At 32.6% G+C, this 21,876-nt stretch overlaps 3 protein-coding genes across 3 annotated transcripts; 1 reads left to right on the top strand and 2 right to left on the bottom strand.

Annotated features, from left to right (window-relative positions):
• Positions 1-969: 969 nt before the first annotated feature.
• On the top strand, positions 970-5,787 carry LOC114195221 (isocitrate dehydrogenase [NADP]-like). The gene is made up of 16 exons (XM_028085620.1): positions 970-1,079; positions 1,198-1,320; positions 1,931-1,974; positions 2,068-2,177; positions 2,930-2,967; positions 3,086-3,163; positions 3,256-3,309; positions 3,409-3,510; positions 3,696-3,787; positions 3,892-3,995; positions 4,124-4,192; positions 4,267-4,382; positions 4,503-4,537; positions 4,665-4,807; positions 5,262-5,384; positions 5,472-5,787. The coding sequence occupies exons 2-16, from the start codon at positions 1,272-1,274 to the stop codon at positions 5,563-5,565; spliced, it is 1,251 nt and encodes a 416-aa protein (XP_027941421.1). The 5' UTR covers positions 970-1,079; positions 1,198-1,271; the 3' UTR covers positions 5,566-5,787.
• A 127-nt stretch (positions 5,788-5,914) lies between these two features.
• On the bottom strand, positions 5,915-9,632 carry LOC114195213 (serine/threonine-protein kinase RHS3). Its single transcript, XM_028085608.1, has 4 exons — positions 9,368-9,632; positions 8,766-8,844; positions 7,528-8,312; positions 5,915-7,139 (listed from the first exon to the last, which is right to left on the bottom strand). Exons 2-4 carry the CDS (start codon positions 8,784-8,786, stop codon positions 6,269-6,271), a joined length of 1,677 nt encoding a protein of 558 aa, XP_027941409.1. The 5' UTR covers positions 8,787-8,844; positions 9,368-9,632; the 3' UTR covers positions 5,915-6,268.
• A 2,433-nt stretch (positions 9,633-12,065) lies between these two features.
• On the bottom strand, positions 12,066-14,825 carry LOC114175119 (mediator of RNA polymerase II transcription subunit 22b-like). Its single transcript, XM_028059880.1, has 3 exons — positions 14,550-14,825; positions 12,997-13,062; positions 12,066-12,623 (listed from the first exon to the last, which is right to left on the bottom strand). Exons 1-3 carry the CDS (start codon positions 14,718-14,720, stop codon positions 12,384-12,386), a joined length of 477 nt encoding a protein of 158 aa, XP_027915681.1. The 5' UTR covers positions 14,721-14,825; the 3' UTR covers positions 12,066-12,383.
• Between the last annotated feature and the right edge of the window lie 7,051 nt (positions 14,826-21,876).

Genomic DNA, 21,876 nt, shown 5'->3' with positions numbered 1-21,876 from the left:
AGTGAGTATAAATTTTATCATTTTTCTTGACCTGGAAGATGAAAATGGCTCTTACACTATATTGAATAATGGCTTCTTGAAGTATATCAACTACCAATCTCTTAACCTCTTCTTTCTAACTTTGAGGGCATCTATATAGCTTCACTTTCATTGGTGTAGATCCTTCAGGCAAGGAAATGATCCTAAGTTTTAGAATTGAGAAAATAAAACTATATATTTGCAATAAGCCAATTTGGGGTCAAAATTCGTTGGCAACTCTGGTAAAGAGTGTATTGAACTTTCATATAACAATCTTACTTTTTTATGGTGCTAAAACAGTCAAGTTTAAATATATATATATATATATATATATATATATATATATATATATATATATATATATTTCAAAAAATAAATTTCATCATATCATGTTTTCATAAACAATGTTTCAAGAAATGTAAAATAAGGCATAATGTAGAAGAAACAAAGAAAGTCTTTTATCCTCCTTAAACTTTATCTCTTAATTATTTATGAATTAAGGTATTTAACCTACATTTTGATAATCAATAGATTTATTTATCATAATTTGAATTACCAATTTTTTAAACTTTTATTTAACTAAATTTATATTTTATTGACTAATATTGATATATTGTTACTAATTTTAATTATTACAAATTTTATAAAAAATATTTTGATAATTTTTGGATTTAGATTTTAACATAATAACTTTTTCCTCGTTAATTTTAGTCGCTATTGTGTTTCCACTACTAATATAGAAATTAATTAGTTCCAATACATTGTGTTATTGAGCATGTTATTTTATATATAAAAAAATATTTGTAGCCAATTTTAATGTTAATTGGACAAAAAATAAATAACAATATTGTTATAATTTTAAAATTGGAAAACTTAATTGAATATTTATTAATAAATAAAATAAATGATAAAATAAGTAAGCCTTTTGAAATAAAATAAATCGTTAGTAGCATATTATTTTGGTCGGAAGTGGATGAAGTGGTGGAAAGAACAAAGGAACCATGATGTCTTGTATATTAGCAAACCATTCTCACGGATCCTCCATTCAACGTGATTGAACGGTAAATGCAAATTAATCTTACTCTGTTCATTGCGAAAGCAGTGATCACGTGGTGGTTGATGCCACATATTTTCTTTTAGTCACATAATCACAAACACAACCCAATTTCTCCCTTTCAGTGTGTGTGTTTGAGAGTTTGAATTGTTGATCCTCTCTGAGTTCGCACTTTCACCTCAACCAAACTAGCAACAAAATGGGGTTTCAGAAGATAAGAGTCGACAACCCCATCGTCGAAATGGATGGTATGCTATGAATCACTTTATGCATCTTTCACACTTCTCTCTTTATTGTGTACGTGTGATCTTTCTATCTTTCGTTTCTGACGAATGTTAATAATAGTGTGAGGGCTTAGTTCTTTATCAGGGTGAGAAAGTTGTGTGCTTTAACCATTTTTTTCATCTGGGCTTTCAATTTCAATCACCCCTTTTCATTTTTTGTTATGCTTCAAGCCTTTTTGTTATGTCTCCTCCTTTATTAAATTTGATGTTTTTGCTTGATTGGAACGTTTAATTAGGCAAAACTAACTATTGAAATAACATGAAAAGCTTGTCTAGAACCATATTGAAATAACACTAAAAGCTTGTCTAGAACCAGATGAAAAATTAAAGCAAGTTGTGAAATTGAAGAAAAATTATGATAGAAAATTTAATACTTAATAATAATTTAAAATATTTGAATTAAGTGTTTCTGTCTATATGATTTAGTCACTACTGAAGATTCAGTTAAATTGGGGGTCTCATCCTCATAGAACTTGTCTTCGGAATCATAGGATTTTTCCATAGATGCTTAAAATGTGATTGACTTTCCGTTTCTCGATCTGAATAATCAGTCTTTCGTTGTCTTTGCATGTAGGGGATGAAATGACCCGAGTGATTTGGAAAATGATAAAAGATAAGGTAGTTTTATCTTGAGTTATCTTTGGTAATCAAGTAAGTTGATGCTGTATTCTTTTTTCTTGTATTTTATCCTCTCTTTTTTTTCTCTTGCAGCTTATTCTTCCTTATTTGGAGCTAAATATTAAGTATTTTGACCTTGGCCTTCCTCATCGGGATGCCACTGCTGATAGAGTTACCATTGAAAGTGCTGAAGCTACACTCAAGTGTGTGTTCAATCTTGATATTATGTATCATTTTAGTATTTGTTATCTGTCTTCTTTTGTTTTTCCATGATTATTGTATATAAATGTTTCGCTCAAGTGGTTGAAATGTTGTTTTTCACTCTCTTATGCGTTTATTTAGCAGAGGATAACTGAACTTGGGTTTCAGTGCCACCAAGCTGGTGATTGGTTCAACATTGAATCATCTCACTATAAGCTTGAAATTGGTCTCACCTACCTTTAGCCCTTTGACTTGCTGATATAGATCATGTCACCTTGGTAAATCCACTTTAGAGGTTCCTAGTTGTATAATTGTGGAAATTGGGGCTGTGGGGTTGGAATTTATCCTTATACCTGTGATGGTATAAAAGGCTTGTAATGCTCCATCCCATTGTAGTGGTGTAGCCTAAACTGCCTCTATACTTGATAAAAAAATATGATTTAAATGGAGATAAGGACTAACTATTTAATATGCTCAGTTCTGTGTAAATACGATACTTTAGAATAAGCCTAGGTTAGAATGGAAAGAAAGAATTTTTGTAGTATATCAAGAGGATATAGTTTTTAGGAGTATTTGGTTTAGATTGACAAATAATCAACTCAAATAAAAATACATAATTTATGATTTGATTTTATCATTTTTTGAATTCTGTGGATTAGAGTAGCTTTCCTTTTTTTATTTTCGTTAATTATTAGAGAAACTTGTCTTACACACTGAGGTTTCCTAACATGCCAGGGAAAATTTGTCATTGCAGGTATAATGTAGCAATCAAATGTGCAACTATAACTCCAGGTATTCACAGATGTTCTAAGCTGGAATGATGCATATTTTTCCTACGTCATGACTTACATGTAGTAACTTGTTATGCATTATAAATGAAATTTACATGCCAAGGTTTTCTTTGTCATAGATGAAACTCGGGTCAAGGAGTTTAACTTAAAACAAATGTGGAGAAGTCCAAATGGCACGATCCGGAACATTTTAAATGGTAACTAAACTTTCTAATGGTTTTTATATCTTGCTTTGTTTTCTGAATTTGATCTGACATCCAGGGGAAAATTCAATCTTTATGTTCTACAGGTACAGTTTTTAGAGAGCCAATTATATGTAAAAACATCCCTCGTCTTGTTTCAGGTTCATAAAATGCAAAAGATTCTTTCATATTTGAAATTTTGAGTTTTACTTTATGATTGCAACTTTGCAAGTGTTAATTACTATCTGTCTATTGTGTAGGCTGGACAAAGCCAATATGCATTGGAAGGCATGCCTTTGGAGACCAATATCGGGCAACAGATGCAGTTATAAAAGGACCAGGAAAGCTAAAATTGGTGTTTGGTAAATTCACTCTCCACTCAACTTTTTCTCATGGCTCAAGTAGTTTGAAGATTTAATCTTGATGATATTGCAAAGTTCCTGAATGAAATCTGAGACTTTGATTGCTTTCAATTCCTAGTAGATAAAAGAGCTAGAGAGGCCTATAAAATCAAAGAATCTTATGGTGTTCAGTTGTGTGTTTACAGCTCCCAGTGGAGGTGAAGGAACTAAAGAGCTAGAGGTCTACAATTTTACTGGTGCTGGAGGCATAGCTTTGTCCATGTATAATACTGACGAGGTTTGCATCTGGATGATGCTTTCTTATTTTTTTATTATTCTTCTCAAATAATTTCTTATTGCTTGGATGATAATAATATTATGTTGTATTTGATCTGGAAACAGTCCATTCGAGCTTTTGCTGAGGCTTCAATGAACTTTGCTTACCAGAAGAAATGGCCTCTCTATCTGAGCACTAAAAATACCATTTTAAAGAAATATGATGGAAGGTATGCTATTATATTTTTGGTTCATCTTTCTTTGTATTTAATTTCTCTTCTGTTCTAAGTGAGATGCTATTGTAGTTGCTGTTAATCAAACCCTGAAGCACCTTTTTAACTCTTTGCTTTTGTGAAAGATTCAAGGACATTTTCCAGGAAGTCTTTGAGGCTCAATGGAGCCACAGGTTCAAAGCTGCAGGGATATGGTTAGTTGAATTTCCCATCATGCTAATTGAAACCTTTATTACAAGTAGATTGCTAACTCATTCTTGATTGTTAGGTATGAACACCGTCTTATAGATGATATGGTTGCTTATGCTCTTAAAAGCGATGGAGGTTATGTATGGGCCTGCAAGAATTATGATGGTGATGTGCAGAGCGACTTCTTAGCTCAAGGTGAGATATCCATATGCGCATGACTTTCACTTAGCTTTTAGTTATTCAGTGTTCTGCTGTTTCTGTTGATGGATGGGCCAAAGTTTCTTGAAATTCATTACAATAATTTCCATTGAACAGGATTTGGTTCTCTTGGCTTGATGACATCAGTACTGGTATTGCTCTTCTAACCTTTTGTAGCATTTCTCTTTTCTGTTCATTCAAACTGTATTTCCTTCCGACCTTCTTTTTGCCACATTGAATCTCTAGTATGGATAATCAAGAAGCTAAATTTGGCGACAGGTTTGTCCGGATGGAAAAACCATTGAAGCAGAGGCAGCTCATGGCACTGTAACCCGTCATTACCGGGTTCATCAGAAAGGTGGTGAAACCAGCACAAACAGTATTGCTTCAATTTTTGCCTGGTCACGAGGTCTTGCACACAGGTAGAGATTGCAATGGAAACTAGTTTGATTAATTATTATTTATGCTAGAATCAGTAGAAGTTTATCCTTTTCCATTCAATTTCATATTTATAGGCCGTTGTTTGTGGCCTTTTTTAGGAAAAATGCTTTTTAGTAAAAGGTGTGTCTAAAATTATTTACAATTATTAGATAAGGCTTTTGAAATGAAAGCACAAGTTTGTAGTGCTTTTTTTTTTATAAGTCAAGGGTCTATCTGCACAAATATTGTCTTGACTGTATATGTGAGAGTATTGTATCTAAAGTTAATTTTACTAGTGAGCATAAAGTAAAAATTGTATCTTCTTGAAAGGAAAAAACAGAGTACTAAATAAAGATAGCATGAGCACTTTTTTTAAAAGCTTATCCATACATATAGAAAAACTAGGAAAAAATATGTTTTTCCTAAGCTTATTCAAATGCATGATAACTTTTACAGGGCAAAGTTGGATGGAAATGCTAGACTGTTGGAGTTTACGGAGAAATTGGAAGCAGCTTGCATTGGAACAGTTGAATTGGGAAAGATGACAAAGGATCTTGCGCTTCTTGTTCATGGACCTAAGTAATTTCTGGCACTCGAATTGGTCTTTCTAAATTTTTCTTTTAATGCATGACAGATTAAAACTTGGTCTTTTTTTCTAATGTCTAGGGTTTCTAGATCCCAGTATTTGAATACTGAAGAGTTCATTGATGCTGTAGCTGAGGAGCTGCGAACAAGATTATCTTCACAATCGAAGATGTAAAGTTCAAGATGAATGTATCCATTAATGTTCTCCATTTCCGTATTTTTTTCTTTTTCTTTCTTGAAGGATGGAATTCCACTTGCTTCACAGTTAAACATTTTAGAAGTATATAACATTCTGAAAACTGAAATTTGTAAACAGTAGTGCTACTTTGGAATACCTTATGACAATATTGAAGACAATAAAAAAACAACTAAGGGAAAAATAACTTTCTTGAACGAATTTACATGCCTTGTGTTTTACAGTGTATATTTCTCAGAAATGTCTTCAATTTTCTGTAGGGAAAAAAGGTGGAGGTGACAATTTGTACAGTGTATTCCTGTCAAACTGTGTTTTTAACCAAATGTATGACTTGTACTAAATACTCCAAATCTGAGATCACCAAAATTACATTTTGCTTGAGCCACAGAATTCTATATTTGAAGAACTCATGTCGTGTACCACAAACATCTTTTCATTGTCAAAAAATATTCTGAACACTGAATTTTGCAAGCAGTGCTAGTCTGGAAGTCCTTACAACAATATTACAGACATTTTCAAAAAAATGGGGGAAAAAGAATGTTTTTGAACAAATTTACATGCTTGTTTACATTGTATGTTTCTCATAGAAGTCTTCAATTTTCTTTTTGGGGAAGAGAGGTGACACTTTGTACAGTATATTCTTGTCAAAGAAGGGTGTTATATCCATATAGAACTTTGACTGCTAAAAGTACTCAAAATCTACGTAAGAATCACTAGCATTATGGCTGTGTTTATCATTAGCAATATCTGCCATCTTCTTGTCCACCGGGGGTGTTGCGTCTTTGGTGGCATATTTGGAGAAGTCTATAGTATCTGGTATGTGGGGAGGTGTGGCACTTCTGACTAGAGCCCAGTTCATTCCCTCAAAAAATGGGTGCTGTTTTATCTCTGTAGCTCCTCTTTTATATGCAATTCTCTTCTGCGGCTCTTTCACAAGCAATCCCCTAATAAGGTCACGAGCCACTGAACTGACCTGGGGAGTTTCTGGGAACCTAAGTGGTTGTCCAACAACATTAAAAAGTGTGGCTTTATACCCTGCACCCTTGAAAGGGGTTGATCCATGCAACAGCTCATACAAAAAGATCCCAAAAGTCCACCAATCTACTGCACTACCATGACCCTCTCCTTTGATAATCTCAGGAGCAAGATACTCATGTGTTCCTACAAATGACATTGATCTCACATTGGTAGGCTCTGCCATCAGTTCAGGAAGGCGTGCTCCGCCAACTAATAGGCCAAAATCTGACTTTGCCTTGCGGTTCTTCTTTGAAGGTAAAATGCGCGGAAAAAAACTAGATACTTGAGTAGTGCTTGCTTGGTCATCACTTAGTACGCCACTGGAGTCACTGTTGCCACCATTATTGTTGCTTGCATGTGCAGATGAAGATTTGACTAGTGTAGGACTCACGGAGCAGCGAAGGGATAAGTCAAAATCTGAGAGCATGATGTGCCCTTCATCTCTCACTAGAAGATTTTCTGGTTTTAAGTCTCTGTATACAATGCCAAGCATGTGCAGGTACTCCAGAGCTAGCAAAACCTCTGAGGCATAAAACCTATCACAAGATTTTTAAGCATGTAAGTACTTAGATTGATCTACTAACTGAAATCAGATGGTTAACACAAGTCCCTGTTTGAAAAGTGATATAAACATGAAATGCTGATGAATGCCCAGCCTTGGATAAGGTAATGACATAAAATAAATTAATATTTTTTTTATAAAATAAAATTAGTTTCTACTTAAGTTAAAAGTAAAAATTAAGAGTAATTTCAATAGTGTTTATTAATTAACTCATTAATGAGATACTTTAAAATTGATTTCCGTTTGTTTTCTTCTAAAACTGCCAAGAAGAAACTTGTACAAGATATTGCTATACTGTTTATCAATTGCATACAAGTTTTTCAATATGAATTATGATCAGAAGACGGTGAGGTTTAACTAACCTGGCAGCTTCTTCAGTGAAGCACTTGTTAGGTTGCTTCTGTCGAAGAGTATGAAGATCACCTCCACTACAAAACTCCATCACCAGACAGTAAAACTTCTCAGTTTCAAAGTAAGAATACAAAGTTGGGAGAAAGGGGTGGTCAAGGAGTCCAAGAATCTCCCTTTCTGTCTGTGCCCTCAGAAGCTTATTTCTGCTTATGAGTGCTGCCTTGTCCATTACTTTCATGGCAAAGTAGGTCTTGGTCCCTTTGAGATCCACAAGGTACACACTCCCAATGTCTCCATAACCAATGCGCTTGAGAAGCCTGAAGTGGCTGAGATTGAGAGGGCCACACTTTGAAACCATGTTGATTGCTTCCCACCTCACATCACCCCCAGTATGTGGCCTAATGGGTGCACTTGTGCTCTCTAAGCTGTTACTGCGAGAACCAGTGCTCGCATGATTCGAGGTCTTTCCATGTGGGGTTGACACAGACACTGTCTTTGAATGATGGTGATCAGGGGTTTGACCAGGCTTCTTTACTGTGCTTGGACTTTGGTGTTGTTGAGGGTTGAAGTCAGAGATGTTCCTGTTTGGTGGAATTAGCCTCTGGGGCCTTGATTTACCTTCCAACTTTGCATTATCAGATTTTGAAACATGGTCCAATTGTCCAGTTTCCCTTCCTGAAGTGTAGACATTTTCTGCTTGGTTCACACTATTGGGATGAGTTGGTGAGTTGTTTCCTGACTTTGCACAACTGCTATGAACACTAGGGTGTGCCTCTTCTGACATATTGTGTCTCATCTGTGTTTATGGATGAACCAGAAGTTTTGGTCAATTCTCACTTTTTCCTCCAAAAATGGATGCATTCAAATTGGGTCAAAGATTCATTTTGTTCTTTGAAATTATATTTCACATGAGAGACTTTTCCGGAGAGAAAAATAGAAAAAAAAACTGTTGGTTAAAATTCATTTGTGCATACATAGATTTATAGAAGTTATTGTGTCTTTAAATTTTTATTTTTTATTTTATGCTTAAGTTAATTTTCTTTTTAAAACTATTTTCTTTTTTCTTCTTACTTTCTACTCCCTTGAAGTTTTTATATATGTTAATGCATACCCACTGCATAAATTTAAAAAACTATGATGACAATTGCCATAAAAATACTTCAAAAAAGGACTTTTGTGAAGAAGTATAGAAATGTAGTGTTTGCATTTTGTGGTCAATTATGGGAATGTATAGAGACGAAACTCTTACCTCAGGTGGTAAATCAGGCATCTTGACAGGATTTGATCTTATCAAAAGGCAACACAATAACACCCTTCAAGAGAAACTCCTGAAAAAGAGAGAGAAATAAGAAAACTCATACAAATAAGTTATATTGAGATGTAACATGGAATGTTGAAACAAATCTAAATGGTATAAAAATTCAAACAAAACTACATCTAATATAAGAAACTAGTTGTTGGTCTTTCCATAATTTAAGAAACTAACAGTACTGAATTCCTGCAACTACCTTTGTTCTGAAACTATATAACCACTCAAATAATTGTGTTTGTGAGAGAATATGCATATAAGTTAATAGGGAAGTTGTTGAACATGCACGATGCCATGATATAAACGTCAAAAGAATAAAGAACGAAAAACTAAATTCATGGCATCCACGTAATGAAATGTGATGCAGATCATAGGACACGGTGACCATTCTCAAAGTCAGAAGCAAAAATAATAATAATAAAATTTTTTAGTACCAAATCATCATTATCAATACAAATCAGAAAGGCGCATGAACAACCAATTATGGCACATAAATTGAAGATTGATTATCCATGAGAAAAGAGATTTGGGGGAAATAAAACCTGAAAGTCAGAAATGGCATGAATGCTGATAACTCCCTCTGGTTATCTAAGAGCTACAACATCAGCAACAAAGTTTCAGATGCATTGACAAATGAATCTAACAGTTTTTATCCTTTGAAGAAGAAGAAGAGAGAAAAATGATTGGAGAAAAAGGGGAAGGTTGTTGATTTAGACAGGAAATGACATGAGGGTGTTGAAAATGAGGTGGTTGTTGATTGGAGCACCACCCATCATCAAAAACACTAGGGTATCTTGAGAGGAAATTGTGGAAGAAAAGGTTGAAGATAGCAATACAACCAGAATTAGGAAAAAACCAACATTTATATATAGAAAAATGGCAAATCAAAACTATATGAAAATCAATGAGATTTTGGAAAAGAATGGAGAGGCGTCATATTCTCTGTGAAATGGAAATGGCGGTTTAACTGCAACCCTCCCCTCTCTGCCTACTCTTACATGTAACATTTTGTTGTCACCACCATTTTTGCATAGCTTCCACATAACAATATTGTATTTTCATTTTCTTCTCCACATGGGAAAAGTGGTAATTGTTACAAAATAAAAGGAACAATGTTGTGTTGTTAAGCATTCATAGTTTGTATGGTGTACTATTTTTTTTTTTTTTAAATCCTCTTATAATATTTTTTCTACTAATCTTCCTGTGTTTTGTGTGATAAATTTAGTATATTCTTAAGTTATGAAATGCATAACCTTACTCCTATTATTTTTCTTAGTGTATATAACATTATTCATATTTGAGCAAATATGGTGTGGCTAGTATTAATGTTGCATGTGGAGGCTCCAAAACTTCAAGTTTATCTTTGTTAGTTAATGTGATTATGTGTATTAAATGTCATGGAGTTAAGTGTAGGTTTATATGTTATTCAATCTGCATGAGTCGTTTCTTTTATAATTAAGAGTTAAAGAGCTATGTTATAAGTTTACTTGTATCGATTTATTGAAAGGCACATATTTCTTTTTACACATTCATTCATAGTTGTAGGAAAAATTTAAATTATTCATATATAATAAACATTTTAGATGGTACAATATAAAATTAGATTGTAAATTATGTACAATTCAAAATTAAAAAATATATTTCAGATTAAAAAATATTTTAAAATGTATTTAAGATATATTTTCAGATTCAAAATATATTTTGAATTATACAATATACAAATATATTATTATGAATTGTATAATCTAAAATATATTATATTTTTTTTAATTTAAAACATATTCTAGATTGTAATTAAGAAATTTTTGAATTGGAATTTATTTTGAATATGAAAATGTATTATAAATCATGTTGCCCAATTTACTTTTGTTTTTACCATGTTCAATAAATTCACATTACTTAGAAGTTGATGTCTAAGAGGGTTTAAATATTCTTTTCTCTTCTCATCTTCCGAGACCTCTTTAAGAATAAAATTGTGATAAAATTTACGTTTCAAAGCAAACAATATCCTAAACACATATAAAATTATATTTTAAATTGAAGAATCTAAAACGTTTTTTAATCCTAAAAAACATGAAGAAGAAAAAAAAATGAAAATGAGGAAGAAATAAGCCAACAATTGATTGGGCAAAATTAAAAATTTATTCATGTTAGAATTTTTTTTAATTATTTATGTGCTTCATAACTAACTATCACCGATACATTTCCATCTTATTATTTGTTAAATGTCACATGCCATGGTACACACACTAAGCGATTATAAGTGTTTTTTAAATTTTAGAAAGTTTCATACAAGTTTTCTTTAGATTATGGGTTATTGAAAAACTATTCATCAAGTATTATTTGTTTAACTAATAATTTTGAAATTATTAAAAATTAAAGTAATATATAATAATTATTTAAGGCGTTATATTAAAAAAAGTATTTAACTATTGAAGGTGTTTGATATTTTGATGGATTGTTATATTTAAATAAAAAAAATGTGATTACGTTCTCAATTAGTGTCCCTAAAATCATATTGATTATAATTGTCTCAATTAATGTAATGTATTTTAAGGAACTAAATTTATAGAAGTCAATTGCATTTCTTTATTTATTTTTTCATATGGTACAAAAATTTAGTATGTTTTTCCAATTTCGTAAATTATTTAGACTATAATGCATTGTTATTATAATAGTTATGAAACTAATTTACTCTTCAATAAGGTTTTAAAATATTTATTAATGTAAAATCAAATGATTAAACCATAGAGATTTTGGTGTAATTCTCATACTTTATATTCACTTTTTTCTTTTAATAAATTTTCATTTTTTTAATAAATTTTCATGTGAGAAATAATCAATAAAATTTGAAGTGTTAAATGTGAAAATTTATAAATTTTCAAGTGAAAAATATCGATAAACTTTGAAGTGATAAATGTCAAAAGCTTATTTAAAAACTTATCACCTCAACATGCCAAAACTGTACATTAACCATATTGGGATACATCTTAATAATATAGAATAACTAAAATTTTAAAAGACAGAATACAATTTATCCATTTTCGAAATTTTAAAAGTTAAAATTTTAATATTCTAAAATCCTAAGAGACAAAAACGTAACAAACACATTATATCGTCTATAATTACCATTATATCCTCTATATTTATTCTTCCTCTGCCTCTCTCTCCATTTACTTGGCCTTTAAACTTTGATATGACAGAAAAATGTACATCAATATCTATATATAGTTTTTTATCATCATAGTCTTAACACATCGTATCTTTAATTTCAATAAAAAGTTATCACATTCCCGTCCTAAAGAAACATGTTACAACAACCACATAATCTTAAATTCCTTGACTTTCAGTAATTGTAATCATAAGAAGTGAATTTTTGACCCTTTCCTAGTTAAATCCTCATCTAATATGCTAATTACATCCATAAACTAACTCAAAATGAGCGCTCCTATTTTGTTTTCCATGTTCTCAGTAAAGAAAGAACATATTTGAAACCAAAATTAAAAACTACTATACTGTGTAAAGCATGATCCACATACTGCATATAGAGATTCTTAACTATGGTTGCAGGTTTTGCATGGTCTTCTGTGCTGAAGAACTATAATGAGATTCAAGTTCTTTTAGGTTAGCAGCAGCTTCCTCCCCAACTTTGGATAAAGTATGATCAGTTTTTTCGGCTAGTTGATTAAATTCAATTCTTCTTTGTTCTACATGATCATTAAGAGAGGCAAATCCTGAAAATATTGCAGTCTGCTTCAGCTCTGAAACCAACTTCAACAGAGAATCAGCTGCCTGAACCTGTGTAATAAATCAATATAAAAAATAAACAGAAAACGAATAGATTTCAGTGACTCTTACTAAACCTTGTCAACTTAACCATACTTAACAAGTCTCACAAAACAGAACAATGGAGAGAATGACATTGCGACATTTGAAAGAAGTAAGTTAATATGAATGAAAACAAAATTATAATTCAATTAACTCTGCATTATATAAGAGGTAACTATAGAGTCTGTAATATTTCCAGTGTTCCCAGACATAATCTATCACAAGCAAATTTCTCTCCACAGTAATCCTTAAGATTCTGATGTATAAAATTCAAGTTAAAAAATATATCTTCATAACCATTCTTGTTCAGAAGCACTAGAATGAACAGAAAAAGCACTCTCACCATCCTAGCAGAACGCATCTCCATCATAAAAGCTTCCTGTGAGTTTCTAACTGGTGGGTCATTGACCTGCAAGACTGCATTTGTTAAGTAGAAATAACAAGATGCTCATAATTTTAGTGTGTTAATATATTGAAGACATTCCCAATTTTTACACCCTTGGGATCAGAACAGGGCTCAGGTCAGCTTAAAAACTAAATCATCCACAACCCCATGCATGCATAGTGGCTGTTGACACACACCAGTGCATTAATGAGAAGGAAAAAGTGGATAAATAAATAGTGACTATCAATGAAGAGAAAGATAGTCTTTGTCAACATCTAAATGAGGAAATGTGAACAAGAAACTAGTTCATTGGTAGAGACCAACTCACCAATTTTACGGAATCACAAAATTACAGCTGGGTTATCTTTTTCTTGAAATTGTAACTGAACCATACACAATTTCCCATGCCGAAGGTTAACCACTCCGAATAAATTTATTACTATCTGTCTAAATATATTATGTTTATCTTATAATTCAACTCCCTCCCAACCTACTTGAGCAATGGTAGGCACCAAAAAAGAGTAAAACCATAATAGATCCTGGATGTAGAGACATCATCAAGTTATTTTAAGAGTTTTCTTCATAAGAGACTCTTCCATAATGAAGTTTTGGTCTCCTTTGGTCATTCTTTAAAAGAAAATACTCATTATCTCAGCCTCTCAATGAATAAGAATATGTCCGGATAGGCGGTTTGGACAGCCAAACTGACATTAGGGTACCAAATGCAATTTACCCTAAAAGAAAAACATTAATATTTTATTGTCTCAAATCAAACTTGTCTTGCTCATAACAACAGCTAGAAGCAACACAATACATCTTCGAGCTGAGAAAGTGTTGCAACAAACTCACTTTCAACATACAAGTCTCTAAACATAAATCACTTCACTTTTAAATCATTTTCAACCGAAGTCGATTTTGTGAAATTAAAATCATAAAAAAATGACTCCGTAAATGTTTACCCAAATTCACATTCACAAGGCAGTGACGAAACCTAAACCTATCAAACGATTTCTCACCATAATTGGTTTTTTGACAAAAATACAAAAGATTTCTCACCTTAAATTGCATTCTATCAGATAAACAATTTCACTCATCCTCAATGTCACCCCTCTTTTCTTCACTTCTAACCCAGGTAATTAAGAACAACTGCAACCGTTCTCAGTGTTTCTACTCTCTACAACAGCAAACTACTGCAACTTTAATGACACTGCTCATGGGCACTCTCAATATCAAGTAACACAAGGAATATACGAAATCAATTTAAAACCTTTCTTCTTATCATCCATGCTATTGCTCCAAAGGCCATGGTTTAACACACAATTAAAGGCTCAGACTTATCCCACACATAACTTCTTAAAAAGAGAAATTAAAAATTTGTGTTTTTCATGGTTAACATGAATTAAATTGTTTGGATGAATTGAACATTGTTTGGGTGAACTGAACATCTTGTTTGGACAAACTTCTCTAGAAGAGCTTTTAGTTGGTAAAATAAGTAGAAAAGAAAGGAATACCCTTGCAACGTTGACGAGGTGGCTAAAGTTATCAACAATATTGGCAATATCACCTTCGACCCTTTGCAACAGCGTCTTCTGCTTCTGCGCTGCGGCTGAAGCGGCTGCCGCAGTGGGTCCGCTTCCGGCACCGGCGCCACCTCCTAATCCCGCTGCTCCACCTTTGTTCATTCTATTTCAATGGGTTTTTACTTCTCAGTGTGGAAAAAATGCCTGAGATTGGGAAAATGGAAAACCCTTCAACTGTGTCTGATACTCGCTTACTCCAAGCCACAAACTAAATGGGGTTAATAATTTTTAATTGCAATTTCTTTTAGTCTGTCTATTAATTGAATATTTTTAAACTTTAAATTTTTTAATAGGATTTTTGAAATAGATATCATAAGATTTAATAAATGTATATTACCTATAGAATAAAAATACAGTTAAGAGTGTATTAAGATAATGAATGTGGCAGGCAAAATGTAAGATCTATACCATTTAATAAACATATCAAACAATTATATAGTTTTATACATGATTATAAATTTATATAATTAAATAAATTATTTTAGTATTTTATAAATTTATTATAATTTCAATTTATCAAATAAATTTATTGTTATTGGTTAAAGTTTTAATTTTTTAAAATTTATCATATAATTCTATACATTTATAATTTTATATGGTTTATTATGTAATAATTTTAAATGTATATAATTATGTAGTTTATATATGATTTTTAATCGGGATAAATTTATATATTTTTTATATATGATGTTTCAAACACATTTCATTATAATATTTTAGTTTGTTTATATCATTTGACACATGTTTGCTTTAATGTTAATTGAGAAACAAGTTTGAAACGTCAAATAAACTTAGAAAAGTTTGATTTAAAGGACTAAATATATGTATTTCTAAATATAAGAGACTAAATTGGTTAAAAGATTTCCAAAATGGACTAATTACAATTTTCAAAAATTAAAGGACTAAAAACATATTTAACTCTTTTTAATTTATAATTTTACAAATTATATAATAAAATAAAAAATCAGCATTTCTTTGTAGTTATCAAAGATATTTTTTCTTTAATAATTTTTTGTTTGTAATTTAAATGTGTGAAATGTACACACAATTATATACTTTAATACAAATGTAAATGAAGATTTGTACAAACATACAAATTTTCAAAATACAATTTAAGTATAAACTGGATATAAATACATAAATATAAATTTTATACAAAAAAAAATTATAAATAAGATTGTAATTTTTTTAGATATTGTTTCGACACTTATACTTCTATATATGCTGGTGTATGTACCATAATTATTACATATCACAAAGCAATTAACACATGAAAATAATATAAGTTTAATTAGTAACTAGTATCTTGACCCGTCATAGAATTATTTTTTAAATTATTATTTATATTTAACGTAAGTATATTATACTATTAAATGAAGTATTATTTGGTTTAGTTTATTATTGATGTTGTTATCCAATTATTCATATATTGTTTTATATATATTTTTTATTATTCACATATTTTTATTATATTTTTTATTTTTTATATTTTGTCATCTTAAAAACAAACTTTTCATATTTTTCATCACTTTGGTTGATGAAAATCCAATTCAGTGGCGTGTTATTAATGCCATAACAATAATATGCAATGAATCTTACCAATATAACCAACACTCACAATTAATAACAGTTTTATACTGATAGGAAACTTACCAAAATCTATTAATTCATAGAAAAGATACCTACTTCTGACTAATAATAAATTTTATTTTCCTTCTTGCAAGTTATAAATCACGAATCACTTCTATTAAAAATTGTGAGGAAAGAGAACATGTTTGGCATTCAGTTCTTCTATTCTGAAAAGTAAACACAACTATCAACCAAACCAAATACAAATATATTTTATAACATTTTCTTTTACCTTACATGTTCCATGCGTTTGTTGAATTTTTCCAATAATTCTCATCGCTATATTGGACAACTAATCCTCGTGAAGTCATAACAACATTAAAAAATGTTAACAAATTTGGCTTTTTAAAAATAATGTATGAAAGGTAGCGAAAGTAAATTGTGAAAGCTTTCTACCCGAGTTATTGGCACTTATACATGGTCTATTTTCAGGAACAACATCATTCTGTTTTTTGTTAATATTTTGTGAAATGTTTTTTGAATACTTTTATATGATATATGGGAAGGAAACCATGAATAGTGTGAACTTGAAAGTAATAGTATCATTTGTAAACTATAATAACAACATTGTATTTCAACTTCAAAACAAAAGCAGTCACTAATCTCATTACTATTCAGTGTTAGTTGAGACATTATATGAATATCCTTCAACACTTTGTCATTTTCAATGAAAACATGAAACTGTTAATTTGATGGTAGAAGATTTAGAAATAAATTAGTTTTAACAGAATTTGACAGTTTACCTAGGGTGGTATTCATCATCTTTGCAACCTTTCATGAAAGAATGAACCTTATTTTTTTTATGTGCATTTTTTTATTGATTTTCATCCATATTTGAATGAAGATAAACTTAGGAACTCTATGGAAGAACAATATGAGTATATGAGCATGGAAGATATTTGAATATACAAATTGAAGAAAACTAATTTGCTTTAGAAAGCATAGAAGGGTAGATTCTTCAAATTGTACAACACAATTTTTGAAATAATTTTTATGAATTTTTTGTTTTATTAGTAAAGAGTCGGTATTTTCATATGCAAAGCCTAAAATGCCAAAAAAACAAGGACATAGAATAAACATATAACAAGATTTGCAAATATACATGCAGAACAAAAGTGGTCTATTCATCCTTCAGACTAAGAAGGATGTCACCCATCAGCTTTACAAACGTTGATTTTCAAGGGGTGGATCCATACCAGGATGACCCAATTATAGTAATCATTGAACTCGAGAATATTTTCCACGAAAAAGGTGCTTATTGACCAAAGCAGCTTAATAGACATCCTCTAGAAGACGTATAAGAAGTTGCAGCTACTAGAAGAACCCTTGATCCCCTACGATTAGCCCATATATGGATTTTTAGAAGAAAGGGTGTGCACTAAAGGATACATAGATTTGCACACAGTATTCCATGAAGGGAACTAGACGAAGACGAGACTTATGCGTTTCTTAGTTGTTGAAGCACATACTTCCTATAATGTCCTATTAGGAAGGCCCTTTCTAAACACACTAGGAGTCGTGGTATCAACTCCTCACCTCGCTATGAAACTCCCGTCAGCATCTAGGGATATCATCACCATCCATGGAGATCAAAAGCTAGTTAGAGAATGCTATATTGTCAGTCTACGACCCCAGGAGCTAACTATAGTAGCAAACAATGTTGAACAAGTACTTGGCTCAAGAGCCGCCTTAATAGGAGAAGACCTTGATCCTTGAATAGGGACTGATTCAAGAATCGAACCTGTGGGAAAAACTAAAAACATGTCTCTTTTTGGAGAGAGAAACTTGAAAGTTGGATCAACCTTAAGTGTAGAAGGGGATGCGGTAATCGACGAAACCCTAGGGAAAAAATGCAAATCTATTCGCCTAGTCAACTACGAACCTACTTGGAGTTGATCCCAGGGTAGTCATCCACAGGTTGTCTGTTTTCAAATAAGCCTGACATGTATCCCAAAAGAAAAGAAAATTAGGAGAATAGCAGAGATAAATGGCTAAGATAAAGGTCACAAAGCTTTTAGATGTCAGATTCATAGGAGAAGCTCAATACACCACTTAGCTTGCCAACATAGTGTTGGTGAAGAAGTATAGCAGCAAGTGGAAAATGTGCGTCAATTACACTGACTTATACAAAGCATGCCTCAAGGATCATACCCCTTACCCAACATAGCCAGATTAGTTGACGTAGCGACAAGGAACTATGTTTTCTGTTTTTTGATGCTTAGTCTGGGTATAATCAGATTCCCATGACACCAACCCGATATGAATAAAACCACTTTCATAATAGAAGAGGCAAATTACTACTATAAGGTCATGTACTTTGGCCTCAAAAACACCAGAGCAACCTACTAAAGGTTGATGGACAAATTTTTCAGCCACTTGAGAGGTAAAAGCATAGAAGTATACATAGATGATATGGTGGTGAAATCGCCAGACCTAGTGCAATATTCAACGGACTTAACGGATGTATTCACAGCTCTAAGAAGGTTTAACCTACAACTGAATCTGGAGAAGCGTGTTTTTGGAGTGGATGTCAGTAAATTCCTGGGATTCATGTTAACACAGAGAAAGCTAACCCAGAAAAATGTAAGGCAATCATTGATATGCGAAGCCCCAACAATGTCAAGGAAATACAACGATTAATAGGAAGGCTAACAATGATATCATGATTCCTGCCTCGACTAGCCGATAAGACGAGGCCCATGATCCGACTATTAAAGAAATCAACCAAGTTCACCTGGGTAGATGAATGTCAGAACGTGTTTGAACCGCTAAAAGAAATACCATCCTCTCTCCCAATCCTAAGAAAGTCAGATAATACCCAACCTTTGCTTATCCACATCTAGATTGATGGAAAGTAGGAACCAATTTACTTCGTCAGCCGAACCCTACAAGATCCAGAGACGCGGTACCAAATGGCGGAGAAGATAACCATATCCCTTGTAACCCATCAAGAAGACTCAAACCCTACTTCCAGAATCACTAGGTGATTGTAAAGATCGACTACCTCATTCAGAAGATACTACAAAAACTCGATCTAGTAGGAAGAATATTGTTCTCGACAATAGAGTTGTCCGAATTCAACATTCGGTATGAACCTCGATGACCTATAAAAATCCAGTGCCTGGCCAAATTTGCCAATGACTTACAGGAAACACGCATGCCTGCGAAGACTAGTGGATCTTATATGTTGATGGATCTTCAAAGCCAAAAGGAGTAAGTGTTGACATTATGTTAGAAACACCTAACCAAGTACTCATAGAAAAGTCCCTACATTTTGCGTTTAAAACATCAAACAACTAAGCAGAATACGAAATGATTTTAGTCGATTTACTATTGGCTAGGGAAGTGGGAGCGTGATGGTTACTATGCAGGACAAATTCTAGGCTCATAGTGGGCCACTTAAATAATGAATATCAAGTTCAAGATCCATTGTTGCTTCAATATTATCACTTGGTCCGAACAGTTATGGATACTGGCTTCAATGAGATATAGATACAACATGTTCCCATAGGTGATAACATTAGAGCTGACATATTGTCGAAGCTAGCAAGCACAAAGAAGAAAGGTAAGTATAGATCCCTACTTCAACAAACGTTGGAGGACCTATCAATGGACAAGGTTGGCACTTGTATGTATATAGACGATAACAACGATGCTTAGATGAACCCATACATACAATACTTGAAGACGGGTAATATATCAGACCCGAAAGATAGCGACCGGGTGAGGAAAGTGGCACAATACGCTCTGGTAGGAGAGAAACTATAGAAAAGGGGTTATAGTCAATTACTCCTAAAATGCATCACGAGAAAACAAGCGGAATACATAATAAAAGAAATACATGAAGGAATTTATGGATATCATTCAAGGTCACGAAGCATGAAAAATCAAATTCTACGCGTCAGCTACTTTTGGCCAACAATGGAAGTGGATTGCCACAACTACGTTAAGAAGTGTATTCCCTGCCAAAAACACACCAACATTACACATGTCAAGCAAGAAGAACATCATCATGTATACTCCCCATGACCGTTTGCTAAATGGGGCATGGATATTTTAGGGTCATTCACTCTAGAAAAAAGAACAAGTCAAATTTCTTATAGTCATCGTAGATTATTTCACTAAGTGGATTGAGACTCAACCACTCCCAACAATCACAGCCCAACAAGTACAATAATTTGTTTGAAAAATTATAATATGCCGATATGGAATACTGCACATTATCATTATGGATAATGGCTGACAATTCATCGATAAAAAATTGGATAAGTTTTATACAGGTCTCAGAATTAAGCATGTTACTCGTTCTTTCGAACACCCCCAAAGCAATAGACAAGCAAAAGCCGTTAAGAAATTCATTTTGACAGAGCTTAAGAAGTGGCTAGATTAATCAAAAGGAAGATGGTCGAAAGAACTATTGCAAATCATGTGGGACTATAGGTGCACACCGTAATCCTCAACCAATGAGTCCCCCTTCAGCCCTGTATACGACACAAAAGCTATGATACTAGTGGAAATAGGAGAACCTTCATTACAAAGACAGAATTACAACGAAGATTGGAATCAGGAAAGTCTCGGTACAAGTCTGGATCTCCTGATTGAGTTACAAGAAAAAGCATTGATCAGAAACATGGCGGTCAAACAGAGGCGACCTGAAAGTACAATTCCAAACTCTAACCACGAACATTCGTAAAAGGAGATCTAGCATGGCACATGGCAAGCAAGGAGAGGAAAAGAGAGGGCAAGTTCTCCGCTAGTAGGAAGGACCATTCAGAATAAGAGAAGATGTCGACAGCAAAACATATTGCTTAGAGTAGTTATTGGGGGATCCTATACCAAATACGTGGAATGTTACACATTTGAAATTCTATTTTAGTTAAGCATTCATTAATAAAAACTTGTAAAGATGACACTATGTAACCTTATGTGTACTTTTTTTTCTCATCTGATCTTTTATCCCTAAAGAGGGTTTTGGCCAGAGAAGTTTTAACGAGGCACCCCATCAATAAATAAGGTTTTTTCTTTCATCCTACAGAACATTTACAAAATACCATGCAAGTTACAATTAAGTTCCCTGTCGCTTACCTAAGCAATCCTAGTTAAACAAATATTTATCCCTCGTTCCCTGTCACCTAAGCGGTCCTGATTGAACAAATATTTATCTCCCGTTCCTACCGCCTAACTGGGTGAACAAATATTTATGTCGCGTTCCCTACCGCCTACCTAAACGGTCCTGGTTGAACAAATATTTATCTCACGTTCCATGTCCTGTCACCTACCTAAACGGTCCTAATTGAACAAACATTTATCTCGTGTTTTGTGTCACTTACCTAAGCGACCCTTGTTGAATGAATATTTATATCGTACTCTGCTAAGTACCTAAACGGCCACATGACATTTTTTTTATTAACAATCTTAGTTTAACTATCAATTAATTTACCAATATTTGTCGGAAGATGTTGGTTGAATTATTCATTACCCAATTAAATGTCTGCCAACATTTACATGGGCAACTTCAAGATAATTACATTTATCTAAGCACCTTATGGCTTGTCTAAATCGTCAATCATACAAACATTCGTGGAAGAACATTCACATATAAACGATAAAGAAATGCTAATTATGTTCA

The sequence above is a fragment of the Vigna unguiculata genome, chromosome 1 (assembly GCF_004118075.2).
Source record: "Vigna unguiculata cultivar IT97K-499-35 chromosome 1, ASM411807v1, whole genome shotgun sequence".
Lineage (NCBI taxonomy): Eukaryota > Viridiplantae > Streptophyta > Magnoliopsida > Fabales > Fabaceae > Vigna > Vigna unguiculata.
The sequence above is the reverse complement of the archived record's forward strand: the minus strand, read 5'-3'. Positions and strand labels throughout refer to the sequence as shown.